Source organism: Schistocerca nitens, chromosome 1 (assembly GCF_023898315.1).
Source record: "Schistocerca nitens isolate TAMUIC-IGC-003100 chromosome 1, iqSchNite1.1, whole genome shotgun sequence".
NCBI classification, from domain to species: Eukaryota; Metazoa; Arthropoda; class Insecta; order Orthoptera; family Acrididae; genus Schistocerca; species Schistocerca nitens.
This window is the reverse complement of record NC_064614.1, coordinates 205172814-205197729: the sequence shown is the minus strand read 5'-3', so window position 1 is coordinate 205197729 and position 24916 is coordinate 205172814. Positions and strand designations below refer to the sequence as shown.

Below are 24916 nucleotides of genomic sequence, written 5' to 3'. Positions count from 1 at the left end.
TCCCTACGGAAGAGTTCAAATGAGGCCGATCATGGCGTCTCAACACAGACACAAATCCCACACTCGTATGCTTCGTTGCTGATGCTATCTTCGCCACGTCACTCTCTATGGAATATTCTGAGTCTCTGTCAATGCTATTTTCCGGACCACCCACTATCACCATGGCATCCTCCTTTGTGAAATCCTTGCATAAAGCACCTACATCCTCTGTTACCTGACCCAGATCTGCACTAGACTTGAAAAAGTTTGTGACCTGGTACTCTGGACCTAGATTTTCCTGCAGCAGTTGGCCAACACCTCTACCATGGGAACTACCTAACAACAGAACTTTCTTTCTCTTTACAAATTTCCCTACCTTTTTCAAGTCCTTGAAAGCTTGTTGTGCCCTTTCTACAGCTTCAGCTACATGAGGCTCATCCGATTCTGACTGAGGCAACAGGTCAAATCTATTTTCAAGATTTATGACAAAGCTGTCTGATGCTCTCCTTTGCCTGTTCCCCCTATTACCTGTCGCCACTTCCCACCTCTGTTCACCCTTCTCCCTCTTTAACCTGTCCAGATCCTCCCTTGCTTTGTCTAGGTCAGCTTGAAGAGCTGCAATTTTCCCTTCCTGTTCCAGTATTTTCCTATCTCTACTGCAGATCCTACAATACCACTGGTGAGCCTCATTTATGTCCCCATTTCCCACGCCACTACATTCGCCCCAATGAAAGAAACTACAGCACCCATCACACCATACCCCAAAACTAACGATCCTACGGCATGTCACACACTTCTCACTCATGGTATAAACAGAAATCGTATAAGCTGATTTAAGTAGTGACTAAAACGTAAACAAAGGACCCTAGAACTATTCAGGCAGATATAAATAAGTTGAAAGAGTACTGAATAAAAAAACTGGTGATTACATATAACTCACTGTTTACTTACGATACGCGCGCGTATGGAAGATGCAGCATGTACTATATTTAGTCAAATCCTTTCTGACGTGCTGTTATTTGCAGGAGGATGCTGTGGCATTTCGACTGTTTGTACTGTTCTGTTATTTCGTCCTGACGTATTAGGTTGGGGATGATATCGACTGTCTGGTTCATTCATGATAATCTGTGGTTGTGGATGATTCTGCTGTTGATAAAACCTGCTGTTATTATACGTGCGCTGAAAACTGTGCTCATTACTTTTACGTCTATCATGGTAGTCATTACTATACGACGCGTTGCGATAGGAGTTGAAATGATGTGCCTTCTGTACGTAGTGATTGCCTTGTTGCTGTGCGTTACTATTTGGTGGAGCCGACGTTATAAATGTAGGCGGCGAAACATTGAAGGTTGGTTGACCTTGCAAACCACATTGTTGGTTAGGTATGCCAACTGGCTGGTTTTGTTGCTGTTGTGTGGAAAAGCCTCTATTGTTGCCAAAACGTGTTTGATGTTGCTGATAATTTTGACGATACTGATAATTAAAATTTTTTTCTCGTATTAAAGTTCTGGTGGTTGTCGTTCCTAGAGCGTCTGTCACCCTTGCTATTAAAATAGCGTGGCTGCTCGTAATTACTGTACGCTTGTTGGCCTTGGTTATGATGTGAAAAATTTTTGCTTATGAAGGAATTGTCTGATTGCTGAATTTCCAAAAGCTGTAGCAGATCCCTAAACGCCGTAATACTATCTTTCTGCTGTCCTGTTAAAAGTGACACTCTTAACGATCGTGGTAGTTTTGAAATACATAATTGGATTAGAGCTGACTCACTGAACGGCTCATATGAACATTGGTTTTGCTGTACCGTGTGTTCAAAAAATTGCGTGACAGTGGGAAATTTTGAGTTCTCATAATTCGGTAAGCTAATTAACTGATCCTTGATTCTGCGCTGTGTCGTCTTCGACTAATACGCCGACAGAAAAGCATCCTTAAATTTTTCTACCGAGTAACATTGTCTCGCGATCGGTCTCATACGAGTTGCCGGTTCGCCTTCCAAAAAACTGCAAATAAATTCAAGTTTGTGTGTTACGGGACAAGTTGGTGGAAATGCAAAACTAAATTGTTGTATCCAATACAAAGGGTGAAACTGTGTGCAATCATTTTTAAATACTATAAATTTCCTAACAGATAGAAAGTGTTTGTAATCAAAATTATCGTCTCTGAATGTCTGAGCAGGTTCAGGATTGCATGATAATCTGTTTGTCTGTGTCTGTTCGGAATCTAAGTCATGTACTCTCTATAAATTATCTAAGTTATACTGGCTGTGTGAATGTGACAAATGTTCAGAATGTGGCATATGCTGTGACCTGTTAGAGGCTGAAACATTTTTCATTTCTGTCACTTCTTGCTGTAAAGATGACAATTTTCTACGTAATGTGTTACTGGACGAACCTATCTCACTGATTGTCTGCTGTATGTTTTGGAATTCGGGTGTTTGATTGAACGAAACTGGTGACGTATCGTCTGATTTGGTGTCATTGTTATTTTCGATAACGTCAATACGACTGGCCAACTCATCAAATTTTTCAGTCAGTGCTTTAACAGGATCGTCAGTTTTAGTGTCACAAGCATTTTCTTTTTGCATTTTACGTGTAGTTTTGTTCAATTTCTTAACGTCTGCTTTAATGGAACCGGGATCCTGTACTAATTCCAATTGTTCGAGTCTGCTGGTCACTGTCTGAAAATCTTCTGTGTATTTATTTTCTCTGAATATTACTGTCTGTTTTTGTTTTAAGTTCGGAGATTTCACCATGCAATTCTGTGTTCAACTGTTTGATAGTATTAATTTCGTCTGATACTGCAGCAATGTTGTTGTCTACGTATTTTTTTGCTTTCGTAAACAACTTAACGCTTGTCTTCCTGTCTCTGTGCAGTAATTGTTTCCATGACTTGTTTCTTTACTTTGTTCTGTTCCTGTATGAATTTACGGTAACGCATTTCACTGTTTTGTAGCTGGTGATTAAAACGTTCGTCAATTTGGCTGTTCTGTTGTTCTAATTTCTTGTCGACTTTCGCATCCAGAGTGCGCGAAAGTTCTGCTGACATTAAACTTGTCGCGTAACTGTGTTGCGTTTTCTGAACATTGTTTAGCGACTGCACTGATTTCGTCTCTAAGTAATTTGGTTGTGGCTGCATGTGTATTACGTAATTCTTGTGCAACAGGTCTAATTTCTTCACTACTATTCCTAGCAAAAGCCTTAATTTCCTCACGTAATTGTTCTTTAGTATCATGACACCGCGCGGAAATGGCTGTAATCGATTCACTAAGTTGTTTGTTCGATTCATTAAGGTTGTCGTGTTTTTTTATTGAACTGTTTGAGATTTTCATTAAGTTGTTTATAATTGTTGTCTTGTTTCTCATTCGACTGTTTGAGTTTTTCATTAAGTTGTTTATAATTGTTGTCTTGTTTTTCATTCGACTGTTTGAGATTTTCATTAGGTTGTAGCAACACAGCCATAACTTGGTCCATGCCAAAATTAGCGACTCTATTCTCTGTGCTGTGTGATGGTGTATCTGCATTTGTCACGTTTTGTATAACCATTTGGTCATTGTCTGATTCTTGAAAAGGTTTGCTAATTGGATGTACACTGTCGGTCACTACATCGGAAGCAAATAAATCTGACGTATTTTGAGTATATTGTTCATCCTTGTTAGAAACATTTATCTGTTCACTGTGTAAAGTTTGCAAATCAGGTGTGTCAAACTGGGCAGCGTTCATTGTAGCGGAACGTGCCGCGTCATCAGTTGTTAAATTTAGTGTGGACATAATTGAATTTGTTTGCTCATCATTTAGATTAGGATCATTACTGGTGGTCGCCACGCACTGACTATCTGTAACTGTAGGATTATCATTAGGATACTGAGTGTCGGTAGTATTATCAGTCAAATTATTCAAGTCGGCTTTTTCACTCATTGCGCATCGCGATGTACTGTTAGCAGTTTTTCGCGGCATTTTCACAAGTCAAAGGTAGGCACAAAATCAAACAAAGACAAAGCAAAATGGAACAAATACATTAACAACAAAGAGCAATAAATTGCCGATGATCTGTGAAAGAAGGAGAGACAAATTAGTAAATGCGTTGCACCAGACGCAAACTACATTTAACATTAGGTAAATAAGAGCAGATATATAACTGACTACTTCTCAGAAATTCACAAAAAAATACGATCCTGGCCGGCTGTCGATAATTGGGGTCAACAGAAAGGTCCGATCTTACTCGTCGGCTTTGACCCGTGACGTAAGCGGGTTGTGGTGTGTGACGTCATTACGGCGCGGAAAACCTAATACATGGTTTGATGTACTCTTGTTTAAAGAACATGTATACGTAATATGAAGCAATTTGATGAACATATTGATCTGTAGCGTAGCCCACTTAAGGTTAGGTTGGGAGTTTTTCTTTTTGAATGCGGCCGCGGCAGCGGCCGCCTATGATTCGAAAATATTGATTTGACACTAATGAAGTCTGTGGGGGGATGGGGGGGGCACTGCAGAGTCCCCCCACCGCATAACGACATATTTAGTTTCTCCCCACCCAAAAACCCCCAATTTCCCACGCTTGTCCCGTTACAGTCATTAGGCTTTTTGTGAAACTTGTGTATTTCAGTGTTTACAATACGTATTCGATGTTTTTATATCCGCCATATTGGAATTGTTGTTTATGGTCGTTTCCGCGGTATTTGTGACGTCATGAATAAGATCGGACGCTTCTGTATTTCCGATAATTGTAACCACCCAACATGAAAAATAATTATAATATTCACATTTAGTGTAACCTCCCAACAGTTTACTTCCGTAACCTCGGAATAACAAAACGTGACTAACCTCTCAATAAAATTGTGGCTCACATATAACCTTTCAATCATTAACTGACTGTGAATTTAAACAGGTAAATTTTGGACGTCAGCAGTGATGCGCCATGGCCCTGAAAGATCATTCTGAACAAATTGAAAATTCTTACCTTAATGAAGACGCCGGATAACTCGTATATATCTGCTCCTATGAGGAATTTTTCTGGCACAGCCCAGTGCAATGCTGGCCACTAGATTTATTGGGTATAAAAAGAGACAACTGATTTTTCTTTACGATAATAGGGATGACCATGGATAGGAGAAATTAATAAAATCTTTAAATTCAGATGACTGATTGTCAAAAGTTAATTTTATAAGAAAGATTATTATTAAAAGATTTTTAAAAACATTTACATGGGACTTGATATAACAATAATACAAAATCAGTTGTTACAGATTACATATGCACGCGGCTATGAATAGTATTCTTGGTTTTACCTTATACTACATCACTCAGGCACCACCATCGGTCTCCACGACCGGCCCAACCACCCGACTGCAAGCTACTACTACTACTACTACTACTATTACTACTGCTTCAGCCGAGCAGACACTGCTCCTACTGCAGCCGACACTGGTCTCTGGTCTGCAATTCTATTGTAGCTCACATATCGCAGGCAGCGCATGAGCAATCCATCGACGTTACAACTGTTCGAGTGCACTAGCAATAAATTTCTTATTCATGGACCTCTTACAACTTTGTATTTGGCTTCTCGATTAGAAATAAAAATTACGTGTTTCAGTGTTTTTGGAAATTCAATGGTGTTAAAAGGGGATTATTTCATTATGAAAGTACTTTGAAAGCCAAATCTATGAAAATATGTATTTGGCTTCGCTGTTCAATACATACAGGGTATTCCATTGATCGTGACCGGGCCAAATATCTCACAAAAAATGCGTCAAACGAAAAAACTACGAAGAACGAAACTTGTCTAGCTTGAAGGGGGAAACCAGATGGCGCTATGGCTGGCCCGCTAGATGGCGCTGCCTTAGGTCAAATGGATATCAACTGCGTTTTGTTAAATAAGAACCCCCATTTTTATTACTTATTCGTGTAACACGTAAAGAAATATGAATGTTTTAGTTAGACCACTTTTTTCGCTTTGTGATAGATGGCGCTGTAATAGTCACAAACATATGTTTCACAATTTTAGACGAACAGTTGGTAACAGGTAGGTTTTCTAAATTAAAATACAGAACGTAGGTACGTTTGAACATTTTTTTTCGGTTGTTCCAATGTGATACATGTACCTTTGTGAACTTATCATTTCTGAGAACGCATGCTGTTACAGCGTGATTACCTGTAAATACCACATTAATGCAATAAATGCTCAAGATCATGTCCGTCAACCTCAATGCATTTGGCAATATGTGTACCGACATTCCTCTCAACAGCGAGTAGTTCGCCTTCCGTAATGTTCGCACATGCATTGACAATACGCTGACGCATGTTGTCAGGCGCTGTCGGTGGATCACGATAGCAAATATCCTTCAACTTTTCCCACAGAAAGAAATCCGGGGACGTCAGATCCGGTGAACGTGCGGGCCATGGTATGGTGCTTCGACGACCAATCCACCTGTCATGAATTATGCGATTCAATACCGCTTCAACCGCACGCGAGCTATGTCCCAGACATCCATCATGTTGGAAGTACATCGTCATTCTGTCATGCAGTGAAACATCTTTTAGTAACATCGGAAGAACATTAATAGGAAATCAGCATACACTGTACCATTTAGATTGTCATCGATAAAATGAAGGCCAATTATCCTTCCTCCCATAATGCCGCACCATACATTAACCCGCCAAGGTCGCTAATTTTCCACTTGTCGCAGCCATCGTGGATTTTCCGTTGCCCAATAGTGTATATTATGCCGGTTTACGTTACCGCTGTTGGTGAATGACGCTTCGTCGCTAAATAGAACGCGTGCAAAAAATCTGTCATCGTTCCGTAATTTCTCTTGTGCCCAGTGGCAGAACTGTACACGATGTTCAAAGTCGTCGCCATGCAATTCCTGGTGCATATAAATATGGTACGGATGCAATCGATGTTGCTGTAGCATTCTCAACACCGACGTTTTTGAGATTCCTGATTCTCGCGAAATTAGTCTGCTACTGATGTGCGGAATAGCCGCGATAGCAGTTAAGACACCTACTTGGGCATCATCATTTGTTGCAGGCCGTGGTTGACGTTTCACATGCGGATGAACACTTCCTGTTTCCGTAAAAAAAAGTATCTATCCTGCGAACGGTCCGGACACTTGTATGATGTCGTCCAAGACACCGAGCAGCATACATAACACACGCCCGTTGGACATTTTGATCACAATGGCCATACACCAACACGATATCGACCTTTTCCACATTTGGTAAACGGTCCATTTTAACACGGGTAATATATCCCGAAGAAAATACCGTCCGCACTGGCGGAATGTTACGTGATACCACGTACTTACACGTTTGTGACTATTACAGCGCCATCTATCACAAAGCGAAAAAAGTGGTCCAACTACAACATTCATATTTGTTTACGTACTACACGAATATGTAATAAAAATGGGGGTTACTATTTTAAAAAACGCAGTTGATATCTGTTTGACCTATGGCAGCGCCATCTAGCGGGCCAACCATAGCGCCATCTGGTTTCCCCCTTCAAGCTAGACGAGTTTCGTTCTTTGTAGTTTTTTCGTTTGATGCCTATTTCGTGAGATATTTGGCCCGGTCACTATCAGTGGACCACCCTATATATTGAAGAATAATTCAATGGTGTTAAAAGGGGATTATTTCATTATGAAAGTACTTTGAAAGCCAAATCTATGGAAATTCGTACTTGGATTCTCTGTTGGTGAATGACGCTTCGTCGCTAAATAGAACCCGTGCAAAAAATCTGTCATCCTTCCGTAATTTCTCTTGTGCCCAGTGGCAGAACTGTACACGATGTTCATAGTAATATATAACAGAGAATCCAAGTATATATATATATATATACTGCTTTTAGAAAGTCAACACTAAGGGGGTGAAATAGGAGATTGAAATTTTTAAGAAAATAATTCTTGATATTAAAAAAATTTTAAAGCTAATTCTGTGAAAGCTAGTATTTAACTTCTCAGTCAGATATAAAGAAACATGTGTGGGAGACGAAAGTTTCTGTGGAAATGTCACCACAAGAACGCAAAGTGCGTGATGAAAACCTTGAACTCCAACTATCAGAATTACTTTTGGTGAGAAGTACGTTCGGAAAAGAGTATTCTTCTATGGTTATAATTAGCGTGAAAAGTTTAGAAAGTGTTGCAATTTGTAAACAACATAAAAACACGATTAAAGAAACACAAAATAACCTGTGCTGGCCAAACAGTCTACGCGAGCGAAGAAGCGGGCTCTAAGCTAGTAATTATTATTCATATTAGACTAAAATTGTTCGTAATTAATTGCTGTTTCACGAAGTAATGTTTGCTCCGCATATGCACAGCTTGCTGTCGGAGCTCAGAGGAAGTGCAATTGATCTTGCGACGACGCGAAGGGTGTAACATCCCGGGCACCGTGGACTTCCCTCGCCTTGTGCTCGCCATGGATCTCGTTCAGAAAGAGTTCGTCGCTCATCCCAACACGCAGACGGTGTGTATATAGTATTCCGTCTCACTATTCTGACCATATGTAACAGTAGCTTAGTTTTCGAGAGAGGGAACAACGCCGTGGAGTGGCCGCGAGGTAAGAAGCGCCATGTCACCGATTGCGCGGCCCCTCCCGCCAGAGGTCCGTGTCTTCCCTCGGGCTTGGATGTGTGTGTTGTTCTTAGCACAAGTTAGTTTCAGTTAGTTTAAGCAGTGTGTAAGCTTAGGGATCGATGACCTCAGCAGGTTGGTCCCTTAGGAATTCACACCCACGATTTTTTTTTTTTTAATTGTTGATACCTTCTGTGGTCAAGGAAGTAGTGAAAATACTACTACCAGCCAGTCTGATCAACTGTGATACGGGGACTTCGTGGAATCCTATTATTTCAGTATTCGCACTCACAGGAATGCCAGTCTTCCCAGGCTGGCGTTCTGGCAGTTGTTACCAGTTGAAACAACGAACTATGTTTCTGATAATCACAATTTGTTTGCAGGTCCTCGATTGACCCTGTGTTGTTCATAGTGGCGCTTCCAATGCTGAGCTAGATGCTGCAGTAGTTAAGACACTGGACTCGTATTTGGAAGAAGGTGTTTCAAACCACCCTCCGACCATCGAGATTTAGGTTTTCCGTAATTTGTCGAAATCATTTAAAGCGAATGCTGAAATGGTTTCTCTGAAATGATATGTTCGATTTCCCTCCCCATTCTTCGTCAATTGGGCCTTGTACCCGGTATCTAGTGACCACATCGTCGACTGGACATTAAACGCTAATCTTCCTTTGTTACGTTTTATCTTTACCTCTTAGGTTTGATCTCTTACAGTCAAAGTTGTGCCAAGTCTATGACAGTAGTGTAGGATGTGGAGTTCGAGTGCACACTGTAGGGTTCCATCTACATCAGTTTCATAAGTGTCAGGGTCAAGGTCACCCCTTCCCCCTCCCTCTACCCACCCTCACTCGCTCCTTCTCCTCCTCTTTCCTGTCCTCCCCCTCTCCCTCTTTCTCACTGCAGCCCTAGTTAGCACATGTAACCCATTCATCCTAAATCAAAATGTTTCCCACTATGGCAGATGTTGCACACTTGTGCTATTTAAAAAAATCCACATTTAACACAACTCTCTGCTCAGTCCACAGTGGCTGATCTAACTAACTTGTTCTAATTAATTGCATTTACTACTATATTGGCGACTGCACATATGTGCTGCTTAAAAATGTCCCACAATTCTCACATTTTCCTCACTCCCTTTCTCCCTCTCCCAATCCAAGATGGCGGATTTCCTCCAGTTATCCTAAGCTAGAATGGTGTTTATATATATCTGAAGGCCGTCCATTTGTATTTCGAGGTGGTGGCATTTTATTACTTATTTATAAACAATTGCACTGGAACGGACAGTGCTGGAGTATACAGCATCCGTTGTGTGTTTGCTGGGCTAATCCATGTATTTTGTGAATTGTCGCTAGTCACATTCCCTGTGTAGGTATTTTACCTCCTCTCTTTTATTACATGTGTTTTAATTACAGTTTAGCACATTTCGCCAAGTTTACGTTATCTTAAGGGATGTGAGAGAGTGTGATTGTGTGGGTGACCATGAGTGAGGTTGGAAATGAATATAGTTCTGCAAGCTTACTCCTCATTGTTTGACGACATTCTTAGCCATTTTAATCCCATTCGTTCCTACTAATTTTCGTATGGGTGCTGACAGGTTTCCCGTTGAGCGCAAGTAAATTGCAAACACACACACAAACACACACACACACACACACACACACACACACACACGCACGCACACACACACACGCGCAGGAACAGCCTTTCGAATCAGATCGTACCACGCCGCGCTCTTGGCTAGACAGAACTGGGGCGGGTGGAGATGCAGCGTTAATTATAACACTTGTGTCACATGTGCATCGAACTTCGAGTCATATGCTTTGTCGTCTCGGCGAACAAATAGGCATGTTCGGGAGTCAGTTCTCGACTACCTTTGACCATGCTTGGGTGGCTTTCAACCGAAATATTGTAAGGGGAACTAATGACGTCGTAGAAAAATGCATCGAGTGAACTGTACCATGTTGAAACCACATACGTACACGGATATCAAGTGGGGTGTCTTCATAACAGCGTAGGGGAGTGTGTGACTGGGAACATAGCGGACGTAGGCTCAGTTGAATAAGGAGAAAACAGATACCAGGCTGAAACTTCCTGGCAGATTAAAACTGTTTGCCGGACCGAGACTCGAACTCGGGACCTTTGCCTATCACGAGCAAGTGCTCTACCATCTGAGCTACCCAAGCACGACTCACGACCCGTCCTCACAGCTTCCATTCTGCCAGTACCTCGTCTCCTACCTTCCAAACTTCACAGAAGCTCTCCTGCGAACCTTGCACTTCTGGAAGAAAGGATATTGCAGGTAAATGGCTTAACCACAGCCTGTGGGATGTTTCCAGAATGAGATTTTCATTCTGCAGTGGAGTGTGCGCTGATATGAAACTTCCGGGCAGATTAAACGTGTGCCGGACCGAGACTCGAACTCGGCTGTGAGGACGGGTCGTCAGTCGTGCTTGGGTAGCTCAGATGGTAGAGCACTTGCCCGCGAAAGGAAAAGGTGCCGAGTTCGAGTCTCGGTCCGGCACACAGTTCTGGTCTGCCAGGAAGTTTCATATCAGCGCACACTCCGCTGCAGAGTGCAAATCTCATTCTGGAAACATTCCCCAGGCTGTGGCTAAGACATGTCTCCGTAATATCCTTTCTTCCAGAAGTGCTGGTTCTGCAAGGTTCGCAAGAGAGCTTCTGTGAAGTTTGGAAGGTAGGAGACGATGTACTGGCAGAATTGAAGCTGTGAGGACGGGTCGTGAGTTGTGTTTGGGTAGCTGAGTTGGTAGAGCAGTTGCACGCGAAAGGCAAAGGTCCCGAGTTCGAGTCTCGGTGCGGCACACAGCTTTAATCTGCCAGGAAGTTTCATATCAGGGCACACTCCGATGCAGAGTGAAAATCTCATTCCGGAAACATCCCCCAGGCTGTGGCTAAGCCATGTCTCCGTAATATCCTTTCTTCCAGAAGTTCTGGTTCTGCAAGGTTCGCAGGAGAGCTTCTGTGAAGTTTGGAAGGTAGGAGACGAGGTACTGGCAGAATTGAAGCTGTGAGGACGGGTGGTGAGTCGTGCTTGGGTAGCTTAGATGGTAGAGCACTTGCCGGCGTAAGGCGAAGGTCCCAAGTTCGAGTCTCGGTCCGGCACACGGTTTTAATCTGCCAGGAAGTTTCATATCAGCGCACACTCCGCTGCAGAGTGAAAATCTCTTTCTAGGTACCAGGCTATTAGCCATTCATCGACTATGTCCTTTCACAGGTTCACTGCAGACCTGGGTTGACTACTCTTCGCAATTGTAGCATAGTGGTTCCCAATAATTCATAAATGACGATTACAACCATTAGACACTCCGTCTCTCGTGAAAGCAGGCTTCTTCCGAAAAAAGCACGAAGGGCGTTCAGGAAGATATGCAACAAATTTTTAGGTAAATATCAGATGAAAAGCAGAATTGGTTTTTGAACATCGTGGGATATACCCGCTGGTGGCGCTATACGTAGCCATCAAAATGGAATCCGCAACGAAGGTGCATTACAGACAGAGAGCAGTCATTGAGTTTCTTTTGCAGGAAGACAGAGCATCGCAGATATTCATAGGCAGTTGGAGAATGTCTACGGAGACCCTACACTGAACAAAGCACGATGAGTCGTTGCGCGAGGCGCCTGTCATCACCGCAACAAGGTCGCGCAAACATGTCCGATCTCCCGCAGGTAGGCCTACTGCTTACAGCTGTGGGTCTTACATTGTTGGAGCGTGTTCGTCGCCACAAAAATGCAAATGAACTTCTCCTTAGCCCGCCCGGTTAGCCTTGCGGTCTAAAGCACGGCTTTCCGAATTGGGGAGGAGCGCCTAGTCCCCGGCACGAATCCGCCTGGCGGACTTGTGTCGAGGTCCGGCGAGCCGGCCAGTCTGTGGATGGTTTTTAGGCGGTTTTCCATCTGCCTCGACGAATGTGGGCTGGTTCCCCTTATTCCGCCTCAGTTACACTATGTTGGCGATTGCTGTGCAAACAAGTTCTCCACGTACGCGTACACCACCAGTACACTACCACGCAAACATAGGGGTTACGATCGTCTGGTGTGTGACGTTCCCTGGGGGAGGGGGCGAGGGGTCCACCGGTGGCCGAACCGCACAATAACCCTGAAAGAGTGCTTCGGTGTGGGGTAGCGGAGGGGTAAAGTTGACTGCTGTAGTTGTCGTGGGGTTGTGAATCACTCCGGCTGCGGCGGGGACGGAACCACTCCGTCGTTTCAAGGCCCCCGGTTAACATACAATACAAAACTTCTCCTTCTTCATGACAACGCAAGTCTCACACAAGTCCATGCACCCGAGAGGAGCTCACAAAGCCTCATTCGACTGTTCTTCCTCATCCACCCTAGAGCCTGGATGCCACACCTTCCAACTTCCATCTGTCTGGTCCAATGAATGATGCACTCTGGGGAAGCAGTACGTGGATGATGGAGAGGTCTTTGTTGCAGTAAAACGTTGGATTCGACGTCGACCGGTAGAGTGGTTCCATGTGGACATGCAACCCCCCCCCCTTCCCCCACCCCCAATAAGGTGTGTCGACCGGTAGAGTGGTACCATGCGGACATACAGCCCCCGCCCCCTCCTCCCTCCCAGTAAGGTGGCGTAATATAGTCGCCTCGAGCAGAGATTATGCTGATAAATGAGGTTTTGTAGGCAAAAGAGTGGGGAATAATATGGTGTAGTGTAATCCTGAATAAAACCAACCTGCTTTCAGAAAAAATAGTCCTGCATTGTTTATTGAACGTCCCTCGCACACACGCAAAACGCGGTAAAATGAGAATCTATCATACAGTGCTGTATCACCTTTGCCTGTTTTAACTGCTCTGGAAATGTCCCTGATGTGAAGGATTCATTTATTATATTTGTTAAGGGGCCTTGTATAATCTCTATGCATTGTTTCAGTAGACACATTGGTACTTCATCTAAGCCTACTGACTTTTCATTTTTTAGTTTTTCAATTGTTTTACTGACTTCATTCTCTGTGGTTGGAAGTAACATCATTGTATTTAGTGCAACATTATTTACAGGTGTTACATTTGTTTGGTGGAATTTTTGCTGTAACTTCTCTGCAATACTTGAAAAATGCTCATTTACATAGTTTGCTAAGTGCCGTGGATCATTTATTACTTTATCCCCCTCCCTTAGCAGTATGTTATTCTGCATTTGTTTGCCTCCCCCGTTTCCTTTTTTATAACATTCCCAGACCGCTTTGCTTTTATTCTCTGTATTATATATCATTTTGTCATTAAATGATATTTTTGCAGCAATCAGCACCTTCCTATATATCTTTTTGTACCTATGATAGAAATTTGAGAATTCTGGATCACTGTGAATCTTTTTCATGGAACTGAGGTGTTTATGTGTTTGGGAGGACTTCTTAATACCTGCTGTTATCCATCTGTTTTTGTGGGATGTTTATACAGACATGCACACTTTTGGAAATGCCTTTTCGATGTTCAATTTAAACAACGGGGAGAATTTAGAAAATTTCATATTCACATTGGTTTCCTTATACACTTCATCCCAGCTTTGTTTTTCTTGTTCCTTTGAAAAATCTTTTATTTTGATTTCTGATAGATGTCGTTTGTAGGCTCGTAGTTTAGGAAATGATTCGATGCCTGACTTTTCTGTTGTTATTTGACAGAGATGGTCTGATAGCCCGAGATCTTTTACAGCTACATCACATTTTTCCCTGTTCGTATTTGTGGCCACATTGTCAATTACTGATGAAGTTGTAGTGAAAAAACCTTGTTGCACTATTGACCAATAGGGACATGCCAAAACTTTGAAGGATGTTTATGAAGGTACTGCTGGATTCATTTATGATGTTAGTGTTGATGTTAATGTCCCCACACAAAATTATGTTGACCTTTGTACTTTAGACTTTATCTAGAACTTCTGTTAACTTATTGAAAAAAGTATCCACACTATCACTGGGAGATCTATACACACATAAAATGATATCAAGCCCTGTTAATTGAATAGCTGATATGTCCAAGTGTTTGTCTTCATTTACGGTGTTGAGGTCAGGTCTTGATTTGAACTGTGTTCCTTTTCTGATATAAATGCATGATCCTCCACCCCTTGAAGCAGTTCTGCAGTAAGAGTTTGCCCTTTGATACGATGATAACACTACATGTTGGATTTCTGTCTCTCTACACCAGTGCTCAGTAATACAAACTATAGTGCAGTTCAAAGATTGGAGTTCAACTTCTAAGAGTTGCATTTTATTTTTTATTGATTACATGTTTTTATGGAGGATTGTTAAGTCTGTGAAATGCCCCATGTTACTCTTTCCAATGGTTTGTTTTTCTTTGTGACATCTGGTATATGTGATATTTGAGGTGTTAAAATCTGTCTTGTGTGTGATTGTTTTAATATTTTTCAAAGTGCTAGAGATACTCTTTAGGCAGGGGAATCTGTTGTCTGGATTTATCTTAAAAAGACCTACTTTACCTACCTATGACAACAGGTATTTAACCATGTGTGGCCCGAGATCCACCCCCTATACTTTCATGAATCACCTGTACCAACCTTCCCTTCCCAGTCCTGTTTAGGTGTAGGTCACGCCTAGTGAAACCCCATCTGTTGATAGATGTAGAACTGTTCCTTCCTATACACACGGAAGTATGGGGTCTTATGGGAAGGTAAATCTGCAACTATGAACATCTACGAGGGTAATTCCAGTTGTACTATGGATTAATGTTCCTTCCTATTGCACTCGGATAAGCACGGTCAGACGAATGAAGAAGAATGAGTACTTAAATGCCTCTTTCGGCGAGGTAATAAGTCTAATGTTGTCTCCGCACCTCCTATGGTAGCGAAACGTAGGGGACTGTTGTATATTCGCTTCACACTGATTCTTGAAACACTATACGTAGACTTTTGCAGGAAAGTTGGCGTCTATCTTCAAGTGTCTGCCAGTTTATGTTTTGCAGCATTTCTGGAACTTATTTGTGCAGTATGCTGAACACTATAGTTCAGAGTATCCGTAACTGTACTAATTAATTAACAACAAATTACAACACCAGTTGCAATTTTTTTGAACATCTCATTTGACTGATTTCCGTCAATCTCCCATGAGTCGGGCCAACCTGTGGCCAATCGTATTGCCCTCTCTGTATACGTTCAATATCCCCTGTTACTATGCGTCCCATACATGTGAATAATATTCTAGGCTGGCTCGCATGAGTGTTATGTAACCAATCTGCTTCGTAGACTCATTGTTTTCCCCAACACCCTACCAATGAGGCAAAGTGTACCGCCTAGCGTCTCTACCATTAAAATAAAGGGTGTCCCACTCAAACCTCCCTGATTTCAAGAACGCAGTAGAGAAAAACCACAGTAGGTGCACCAATGAAAAATGCACCACATTGTAGAGCATGTCAAAGAATTTATATTCCCGCGCCAGGAGTGCAAGTATTGTCGCCAGAGTGCAGAATAGACGCATGAAGTGAAAATGGCGGCCGGCCCGAGTGGCCGAGCGGTTCTCGGCGCTATAGTCTGGAACCGCGCGACCGCTACTGTCGCAGGTTCGAATCCTGCCTCGGGCATGGATGTGTGTGATGTCCTTAGGTTAGTTAGGTTTAAGTAGTTCTAATTTCTAGGGGACTGATGGCCTCAGAAGTTAAGCCCCATACTGCTCAGAGCCATTTGAACCATTTTTTTGAAAATGGCGACTCCAGAGCAGCGCGCACAAGTAGTAGTGTGGTCTGCAGAAACAAAATCGTCCATTACTGGGCAAAGGAATTATCGTCGTGTGTATGAATGTGATCCACCTGATATGAAAACAATTAAGGAATGGTATAGGACGTTTCTGGAAACAGCAAGTGCCCTGAAACATTCTAGCAGTGCACGTTACGGAGTTTCAGAAGAGACAGTGGAGGACATCAAACAAACTTTTCTCAGAAGCTCACGCAAGTCAATCGTCAAGAATCTAGGCAACTTGATATACCTCGATCAACATTGCATCGTGTAGTTCACCAGCGTCTTCGTATGTGTGCTTACAAAGTGCAAATTCTGCAACATCTGACGCCAAACGACAAACCACGCCGACAACAATTTGCTGCAGATATACTGCAGAATATTGATATGGATGCCAGCTTCCTGGAAAGATGTTTATTCTCAGATGGCGCAACCTTTCATCTATCAGGAAGGGTTAATAGGCATAATGTTCGTATTTGGGGTTCGCAAAATCCGCACATTGTCATTGAACATGTTCGTGATAGCCCTAAACGTCTGGTGCGGGCTAATACACGACAGGATTGCTGGACAGTTCTTCTTTGCGGAAAAAACACTGAATAGGTCAGTGTGGACATGTTGAAGCAGTTAGTGTACCCCCAGATGCAAGACTTGCAACTCAACATCATTTTTCAACAAGGTGGAGCTCCGCCACATTGGTCAACAGCTCTTCGCTAGTTCCTAGATAGGAAATTTCCCAATCGCTGGATCGGACGAGGAGGACCCATTTCCTGGCCCCAACGTTCACCCGACATTGATTTTTTTTATGTGGGGATTAGTGAAGGACCGTGTGTATGCGACCAAAGTGGACGATATTCCTACGTTGCGATCGTATCACTAATGCGATTGCAACAATAACAGAGGAAATGTTACAAAGAACTTGGCAAGAAACTGAATATAGACTCGATATTCTTCATGCTACATATGGTTCACATGTAGAGGTGTATTGATGATGATGTTGTCGTTGTGGTCTTCAGTCCTGAGACTGGTTTGATGCAGCTCTCTATGCTACTCTATCCTGTGCAAGCTTCTTCGTCTCCCAGTACCTACTGCAACCTACATCCTTCTGAATCTGCTTAGTGTATTCATCTCTTGGTCTCCCTCTGCGATTTTTACCCTCCACGCTGCCCTCCAATACTAAATTGGTAATCCCTTGATGCCTCAGAACATGTCCTACCAACCGATCCCTTCTTCTAGTCAAGTTGTTCCACAAACTCCTCTTCTCCCCAATTCTATTCAATACCTCCTCATTAGTTATGTGATCTAACCATCTAATCTTCAGCATTCTTCTGTAACACCCCATTTCGAAAGCATGTATTCTCTTCCTGTCCAAACTATTTATCGTCCACGTTTCACTTCCATACAAGGCTACACTCCACACAAATACTTTCAGAATCGACTTCCTGACACTTAAATCTATACTCGATGTTAACAAATTTCTCTTCTTCAGAAATGCTTTCCTTGTCATTGCCAGTCTACATTTTATATCCTCTCTACTTCGACCATCATCAGTTATTTTGCTCCCCAAATAGCAAAACCCCTTTACTACTTTAAGTGTCTCATTTCCATATCTAATTCCCTCAGCATCACCCGACTTAATTCGACTACATTCCATTATCCTCGTTTTGCTTTTGTTGATGTTCATCTTATATCCTCCTTTCAAGACACTGTCCATTCCGTTCAGCTGCTCTTGCAGGTCCTTTGCTGTCTCTGACAGAATTACAATGTCATCGGCGAACCTCAAAGTTTTTATTTCTTCTCCATAGATTTTAATTCCTACTCCGAATTTTTCTTTTGTTTCCTTGTATTGATGATAAATAAATAAATTCTTTGAGATGCTCTACAATGTCGGGCATTTTTCATTGTCGTATCTACTGTGAGTTTTTTTCCTGGGTCTTTGAAATCAGGGAGGTTTGAGTGGGACACCCTGTAATTAAAGTCGGAAAGCAGTGTTTTCTGGGAGAGCCTGAAGGGCAGGTACAGCCACCTGATTGGAAAAGTTTTTCTGACCTTTGCGCACAACGGAACCTGCCAGTCAGCATGGAGAAGGTCATTCTGTTTGGGATATTATATTGAGCGAAGAACATGTTCACTGATGTTGGCCGATTGTTTTGTGAATCACTTCTTTTGCCCTTCTTGTTAACTCATATCAACAGTGCCCCCTTTGATAGAATGGCGGCAGTGGTTCTTTGGTAACGACAGGTGCTGGCGTGGGAGTGGACGGGAGATTGGGTGGAGTGGCGCACGCGGTCGCTGCCGATGCGGGCCCTGGACGTGGTGACCCGCATCCCGATGCTGCCCATCATCGCGGGATTTTGCGTCGTGGCGCCGCAGAGCCGCATGGTGCGCCAGTGGTCGCTGCCCATCAACCGGCTCATCTCCAGCGTAGCCGCCTACGTCGTCTTCCTCACCCTGCTCTTCCTTGAGTCCAACACCGACAAGAAGCTGCTGCATCGGGGACCGCCAGACACCGGTCAGTCACCATCTGTTGTTGTGGTCTTCAGTCCTGAGACTGGTTTGATGCAGCTCTCCATGCTACTCTATCCTGTGCAAGCCACTTCATCTCCCAGTACTTACAGCAACCTACGTCCTTCTGAATCTGCTTAGTGTATTCATCTCTTGGTCTCCCTCTATGATTTTTACCCTCCACACTGCCCTCCAGTTCTAAATTTGTGATCCCTTGATGCCTCAAAACATGTCCTACCAACCGTTCCCTTCTTCTTGCCAAGTTGTGCCACAAACTCCTCTTCTCTCCAATTCTATTCAATAACTCCTCATTAGTTATGTGATCTACCCATCTAATCTTCAGCATTCTTCTGTAGCACCCCATTTCGAAAGCTTCTATTCTCTTCTTGTCCAAACTATTTATCGTCCATGTTTCACTTCCATACATGTCTACACTCCATACAAATACTTTCAGAAACGACTTCCTGACACTTAAATCTATACTCGATGTTAACAAATTTCTCTTCTTCAGAAACGCCTTCCTTGCCATTGCCAGTCTACATTTTATATCCTCTCTACTTCGACCATCATCAGTTATTTTGCTCCCCAATTAGCAAAACTCCTTTACTACTTTATGTGTCTCATTTCCTAATCTAATTCCCTCAGCATCACCCGACTTAATTCGACTACATTCCATTATCCTCGTTTTGCTTTTGTTGATGTTCATCTTATATCCTCCTTTCAAGACACTGTCCATTCCATTCAACTGCTCTTCCAAGTGTTTTGCTGTCTCTGACAGAATTACAGTGTCATCGGCCAACCTCAAAGTTTTTATTTCTTCTCCATGGATTTTAATACCTACTCCGAATTTTTCTTTTGTTTCCTTTACTGCTTGCTCAATATACAGATTGAATAACATCGGGGAGAGGCTACAACCCTGTCTCACCCCCTTCACAACCGCTGCTTCCCTTTCATGTCCCTCAACTCTTATAACTGCCATCTTCTTTTCTGCACAAATTATAAATAGCCTTTCGCTCCCTGTATTTTACCCCTGCCACCTTTAGAATTTGAAAGGGAGTATTCCAATCAACACTGTCAAAAGCATTCTCTAAGTCTACAAATGCTAGAAACGTAGGTTTGCCTTTCCTTAATCTTTCTTCTAAGATACGTCGTAAGTTCAGTATTGCCTCACGTGTTCCAATATTTCCACGGAATCCAAACTGATCTTCCCCGAGGTTGGATTCTACTAGTTTTTCCATTCGTCTGTAAAGAATTCGCGTTAGTATTTTGCAGCTGTGGCTTATTAAACTGATTGCTCGCTAATTTTCACATCTGTCAACACCTGCGTTCTTTAGGATTGGAATTATTATATTCTTCTTGAAGTCTGAGGGTATTTCGCCTGTCTCATACATCTTGCTCACCAGATGGTGGAATTTTGTCAGGACTGGCTCTCCCAAGGCCGTCAGTAGTTCTAATGGAATGTTGTCTACTCCCGGGGCCTTGTTTCGACTCAGGTCTTTCAGTGCTCTGTTAAACTCTTCACGCAGTATTGTATCTCCCATTTCGTCTTAATCGACATTCTCTTCCATTTCCAGAATATTGTCCTCAAGTACGTCGCCCTTGTATAGACCCTCTTTATACTCCTTCCACCTTTCTGCTTTCCCTTCTTTGCTTAGAACTGGGTTTCCATCTGAGCTCTCGATATCAAGATATCAAGAGCTCAGTCACCATCTAGTCACTGCAAATTCTCAATAAATATTCGGGAAAAAACTGAGTTGAACTGCAGTAGGTAACAACGTGTTTATAGCATGATGTTTTTCTCTATTGCTTTCTTTCACTTCCTCACGAGAAGGCAGGCTCGCAACAAAACAAAGACATAGCGACGATAAAATTATTCAAATGAAGCTATAACTGTGAGTTTAAAACTGAAAATAGATAACAATTTGCCGGCTTAAAATAACGTAATTTTATAATTTTTTAAATTTTACAGGCTAGTGTTATCTCTCAGGGTTTTTTTTTTTTTTTTTTTTTTTTGCTCGATTGATTAGTAGTGCATTTCTGAGTGTTCTGCCGAATTGTTTCCATTTTTTACATAAAATGGAAACAACAACTCTGCAGAAGACTCGTGATTTATACGTAGGGTGACCAGACGTCCGGATTAATCCGGACATGTCCTCCTTTTTAGCTCTTTGTCCGGGGTCCGGACGGATTTTTACAATGTGCGGCTTTTTCGCAAAGTTGAGCGTAATACAGTTAAATTTACAATTCGTCCCGTTCTTTTGCCCTTTTCTTAAATACTTGAACTATTGCCACAGCCTTCGTGACAAACACGCACGAAGGCGGTGTTAGTAGGTGGCTCATCGATGTTATCGTTGATCGACCTATAAGCGAATGCAAATATCGATTATTTAAAATTTTCGTTTCGTATCTTCGCTTTCTATTGGCTTGGCTTCCTGTAGTGCACGTGTGAGTTTTGAGTGCAATTTTTAACCGAGTGAGTTGCGTAAAATATTCGGCTATGCCTAAACGAAAGCGTACATTTTCTGATGTCCTTTCCTGCAAATATCCGGCTTTCAAGAAAGGGAGAAATGAATTTGAAGCGGAATGTAAGATATGTGGAGCTGAAACGTACGTTTCAGTGGCCAATAAAGGTAAGAAATAACTCTACAGATTAACTGTCATGGTTTTATTTAATTGTTTCGTGGTCATTCAATTTCTTTGTATTCGGAAGGTTAAAGTGCAGTTTACATGTCGTCAGCTGCTGCTTGAATTGTAGATGTTGGTAGCGGTGCGTCGAATGACGGGAGGTGAATAGTCTTACGTTTTTCGTTTCGTAAACAATTCCGTGTTGTTGACAAAACAAAACAATTGACGCCACACTGTCACCACAATCAATGCTTTTAATTTAAAATAAAAAATATGGCTCTGGGAATCACCACCTGAGCACCAGTAACAATTAACTACTAGTTTTACCGGTAATTCCCGATAGTCACGTGACTTGTCCAAAGCTGACGGGTGGTATTATCATCTGCAGTTGACCCGTTTGATGAGGCCTCTTTTTTCTTCCTTTGTCCTCATTTTTGAAGCTGTTTGTCCTCCTTTTTAAACAACTGCATCTGGTCACCCTATTTATACAACAATTGGAAAGGCACATTGATGATGAGACTGAGGCTGCTATGAGACGATGCTGATGGTGGTGTATGAGAACCATTATTTTCATGACAGAGGAAAAAATATAAATATTATATATGGGACTATGAAAGAGAAATACGCAAGCTTAAATCGAAAGTACCTTTCCGATGGGTTACGTGTAGGGGAAGAGGAGGAAGCTTCAAATGGCTCTGAGCACTACAGGACTTAACATCTGAGGTCATCAGTCTCCTAGACTTAGAACTACTTAAACCTAACTAACGTAAGGACATTACACACATCCATGCCCGAGGCAGGATTCGAACCTGAGACCGTAGCAGCAGTGCGGTTCCGGACTGAAGCGCCTAGAACCGCTCGGCCACAACGGCCGGCGAAGAGGAGGAAGAAGCGAAAGGACAGGCTGGGATGAATGTAGGACGAGACTTGGTCAGGCATGATTGATAGAATATACTGTATTTCAGGACGGGTCTCATCGTTGAGGAAGGCAGTCGGTTAACATTCAGTTAGGGTAGAACAGAGAAGTCCTAGAGGTGTATAGAAGTTCCGATATGCGTGACGTAAGTGTAATGGAGAAGAGTAGTGGAACTGGTGATTATGGAGTAAATTTTTGATGCAAGGACTCGATTTCGCAATTAATGTATCCTTTTCTATGTCCTTCAGGAAGAGAAGTGTAGGAACTGGTTGAGTTGAAGAGGACGCGAGTTAAGAGAGGCAGGCGGATGAAGGCAAGGCGAACTGTATGTCAAATACACTCCTGGAAATTGAAATAAGAACACCGTGAATTCATTGTCCCAGGAAGGGGAAACTTTATTGACACATTCCTGGGGTCAGATACATCACATGATCACACTGACAGAACCACAGGCACATAGACACAGGCAACAGAGCATGCACAATGTCGGCACTAGTACAGTGTATATCCACCTTTCGCAGCAATGCAGGCTGCTATTCTCCCATGGAGACGATCGTAGAGATGCTGGATGTAGTCCTGTGGAACGGCTTGCCATGCCATTTCCACCTGGCGCCTCAGTTGGACCAGCGTTCGTGCTGGACGTGCAGACCGCGTGAGACGACGCTTCATCCAGTCCCAAACATTCTCAATGGGGGACAGATCCGGAGATCGTGCTGGCCAGGGTAGTTGACTTACACCTTCTAGAGCACGTTGGGTGGCACGGGATACATGCGGACGTGCATTGTCCTGTTGGAACAGCAAGTTCCCTTGCCGGTCTAGGAATGGTAGAACGATGGGTTCGATGACGGTTTGGATGTACCGTGCACTATTCAGTGTCCCCTCGACGATCACCAGTGGTGTACGGCCCGTGTAGGAGATCGCTCCCCACACCATGATGCCGGGTGTTGGCCCTGTGTGCCTCGGTCGTATGCAGTCCTGATTGTGGCGCTCACCTGCACGGCGCCAAACACGCATACGACCATCATTGGCACCAAGGCAGAAGCGACTCTCATCGCTGAAGACGACACGTCTCCATTCGTCCCTCCATTCACGCCTGTCGCGACACCACTGGAGGCGGGCTGCACGATGTTGGGGCGTGGGCGGAAGACGGCCTAACGGTGTGCGGGACCGTAGCCCAGCTTCATGGAGACGGTTGCGAATGGTCCTCGCCGATACCCCAGGAGCAACAGTGTCCCTAATTTGCTGGGAAGTGGTGGTGCGGTCCCCTACGGCACTGCGTAGGATCCTACGGTCTTGGCGTGCATCCGTGCGTCGCTGCGGTCCGGTCCCAGGTCGACGGGCACGTGCACCTTCCGCCGACCACTGGCGACAACATCGATGTACTGTGGAGACCTCACGCCCCACGTGTTGAGCAATTCGGCGGTACGTCCACCCGGCCTCCCGCATGCCCACTATACGCCCTCGCTCAAAGTCCGTCAACTGCACATATGGTTCACGTCCACGCTGTCGCGGCATGCTACCAGTGTTAAAGACTGCGATGGAGCTCCGTATGCCACGGCAAACTGGCTGACACTGACGGCGGTGGTGCACAAATGCTGCGCAGCTAGCGCCATTCGACGGCCAACACCGCGGTTCCTGATGTGTCCGCTGTGCCGTGCGTGTGATCATTGCTTGTACAGCCCTCTCGCAGTGTCCGGAGGAAGTATGGTGGGTCTGACACACCGGTGTCAATGTGTTCTTTTTTCCATTTCCAGGAGTGTAACTTGTAAAATTTAAGAGGCAGACATCCAGTCAACCGTGACATACCATGTAGGTTTGGATAGGATAAATTAGAGACTTGTAGGTAAGGATAATGGTAGAAGGATGTGGACACAGGTGTAGCCTAACAGCAGTTATAGCCGGGGTCAGGCTCTGTGATGGATAGTAAGGTGTGCATTCCAGGGTTAGCTTTTCATCGTGGTTAGTTCTGAGCACTTGCCCCTCTTAGTGAGAAGATGAACAAGTGAAAATCAGTACAGCAGTAGAATAGAGAGGTGAGGCCAAAGAGTGCGCATTTGCTTGTCTGTGGATTATCCATCTGTTATACTACTTGATTGAGACACGTATGCCGGCCGCTGTGGCCGAGCGGCTCTAGGCGCTTTAGCCCGGAACCGCGCTACCGCTACGGTAGCAGGTTCCAATCCTGCCTCGGGCATGGATGTGTGATGTCCTTAGGTTAGTTAGGTTTAAGTAGTTCTAAGTTCTAGGGGACTGATGACCTAAGATGTTAAGTTCCATAGTGCTCAGAGACATTTTTTGAGACACGTATGTGTGGAGGGACACATGTAAGAGTAAGATGATATCGCAGGTAGCTAGATAGGCGAAGGAAGGAAAATTGTGGTTTAGCGTTCCGTTGACGACGAGGCCGTTAGAGACGGCAGGTAGGCGATGTCGTTAGAACATTCGTGGAGGTAAGTGGAAGTGAAGGTCTGAGAATGTGGATAGTGTACAGGCTGTTCAGAAAAGGAAACAAAATTCAAGCTCTGGGGCACGTCCTGTAGCATATATGACCATATCTGACACGCCACGGATACAAGTTACCACTTGACTGAATTTTACTCATTACTACGAAGTTTTTCAC

General features: G+C 43.5%; 1 protein-coding gene across 1 annotated transcript in view; it reads left to right on the top strand.

The window, feature by feature from the left end:
• The window catches only part of LOC126237094 (short transient receptor potential channel 4-like), a 318000-nt gene that overhangs the window by 57676 nt on the left and 235408 nt on the right, over nucleotides 1-24916 (top strand). The window contains exons 4-5 of the mRNA XM_049946938.1: nucleotides 8296-8441; nucleotides 18492-18762. Of these exons, the coding sequence (XP_049802895.1) occupies nucleotides 8296-8441; nucleotides 18492-18762 (417 nt within the window). The remainder of the gene's footprint in view (nucleotides 1-8295; nucleotides 8442-18491; nucleotides 18763-24916) is intronic.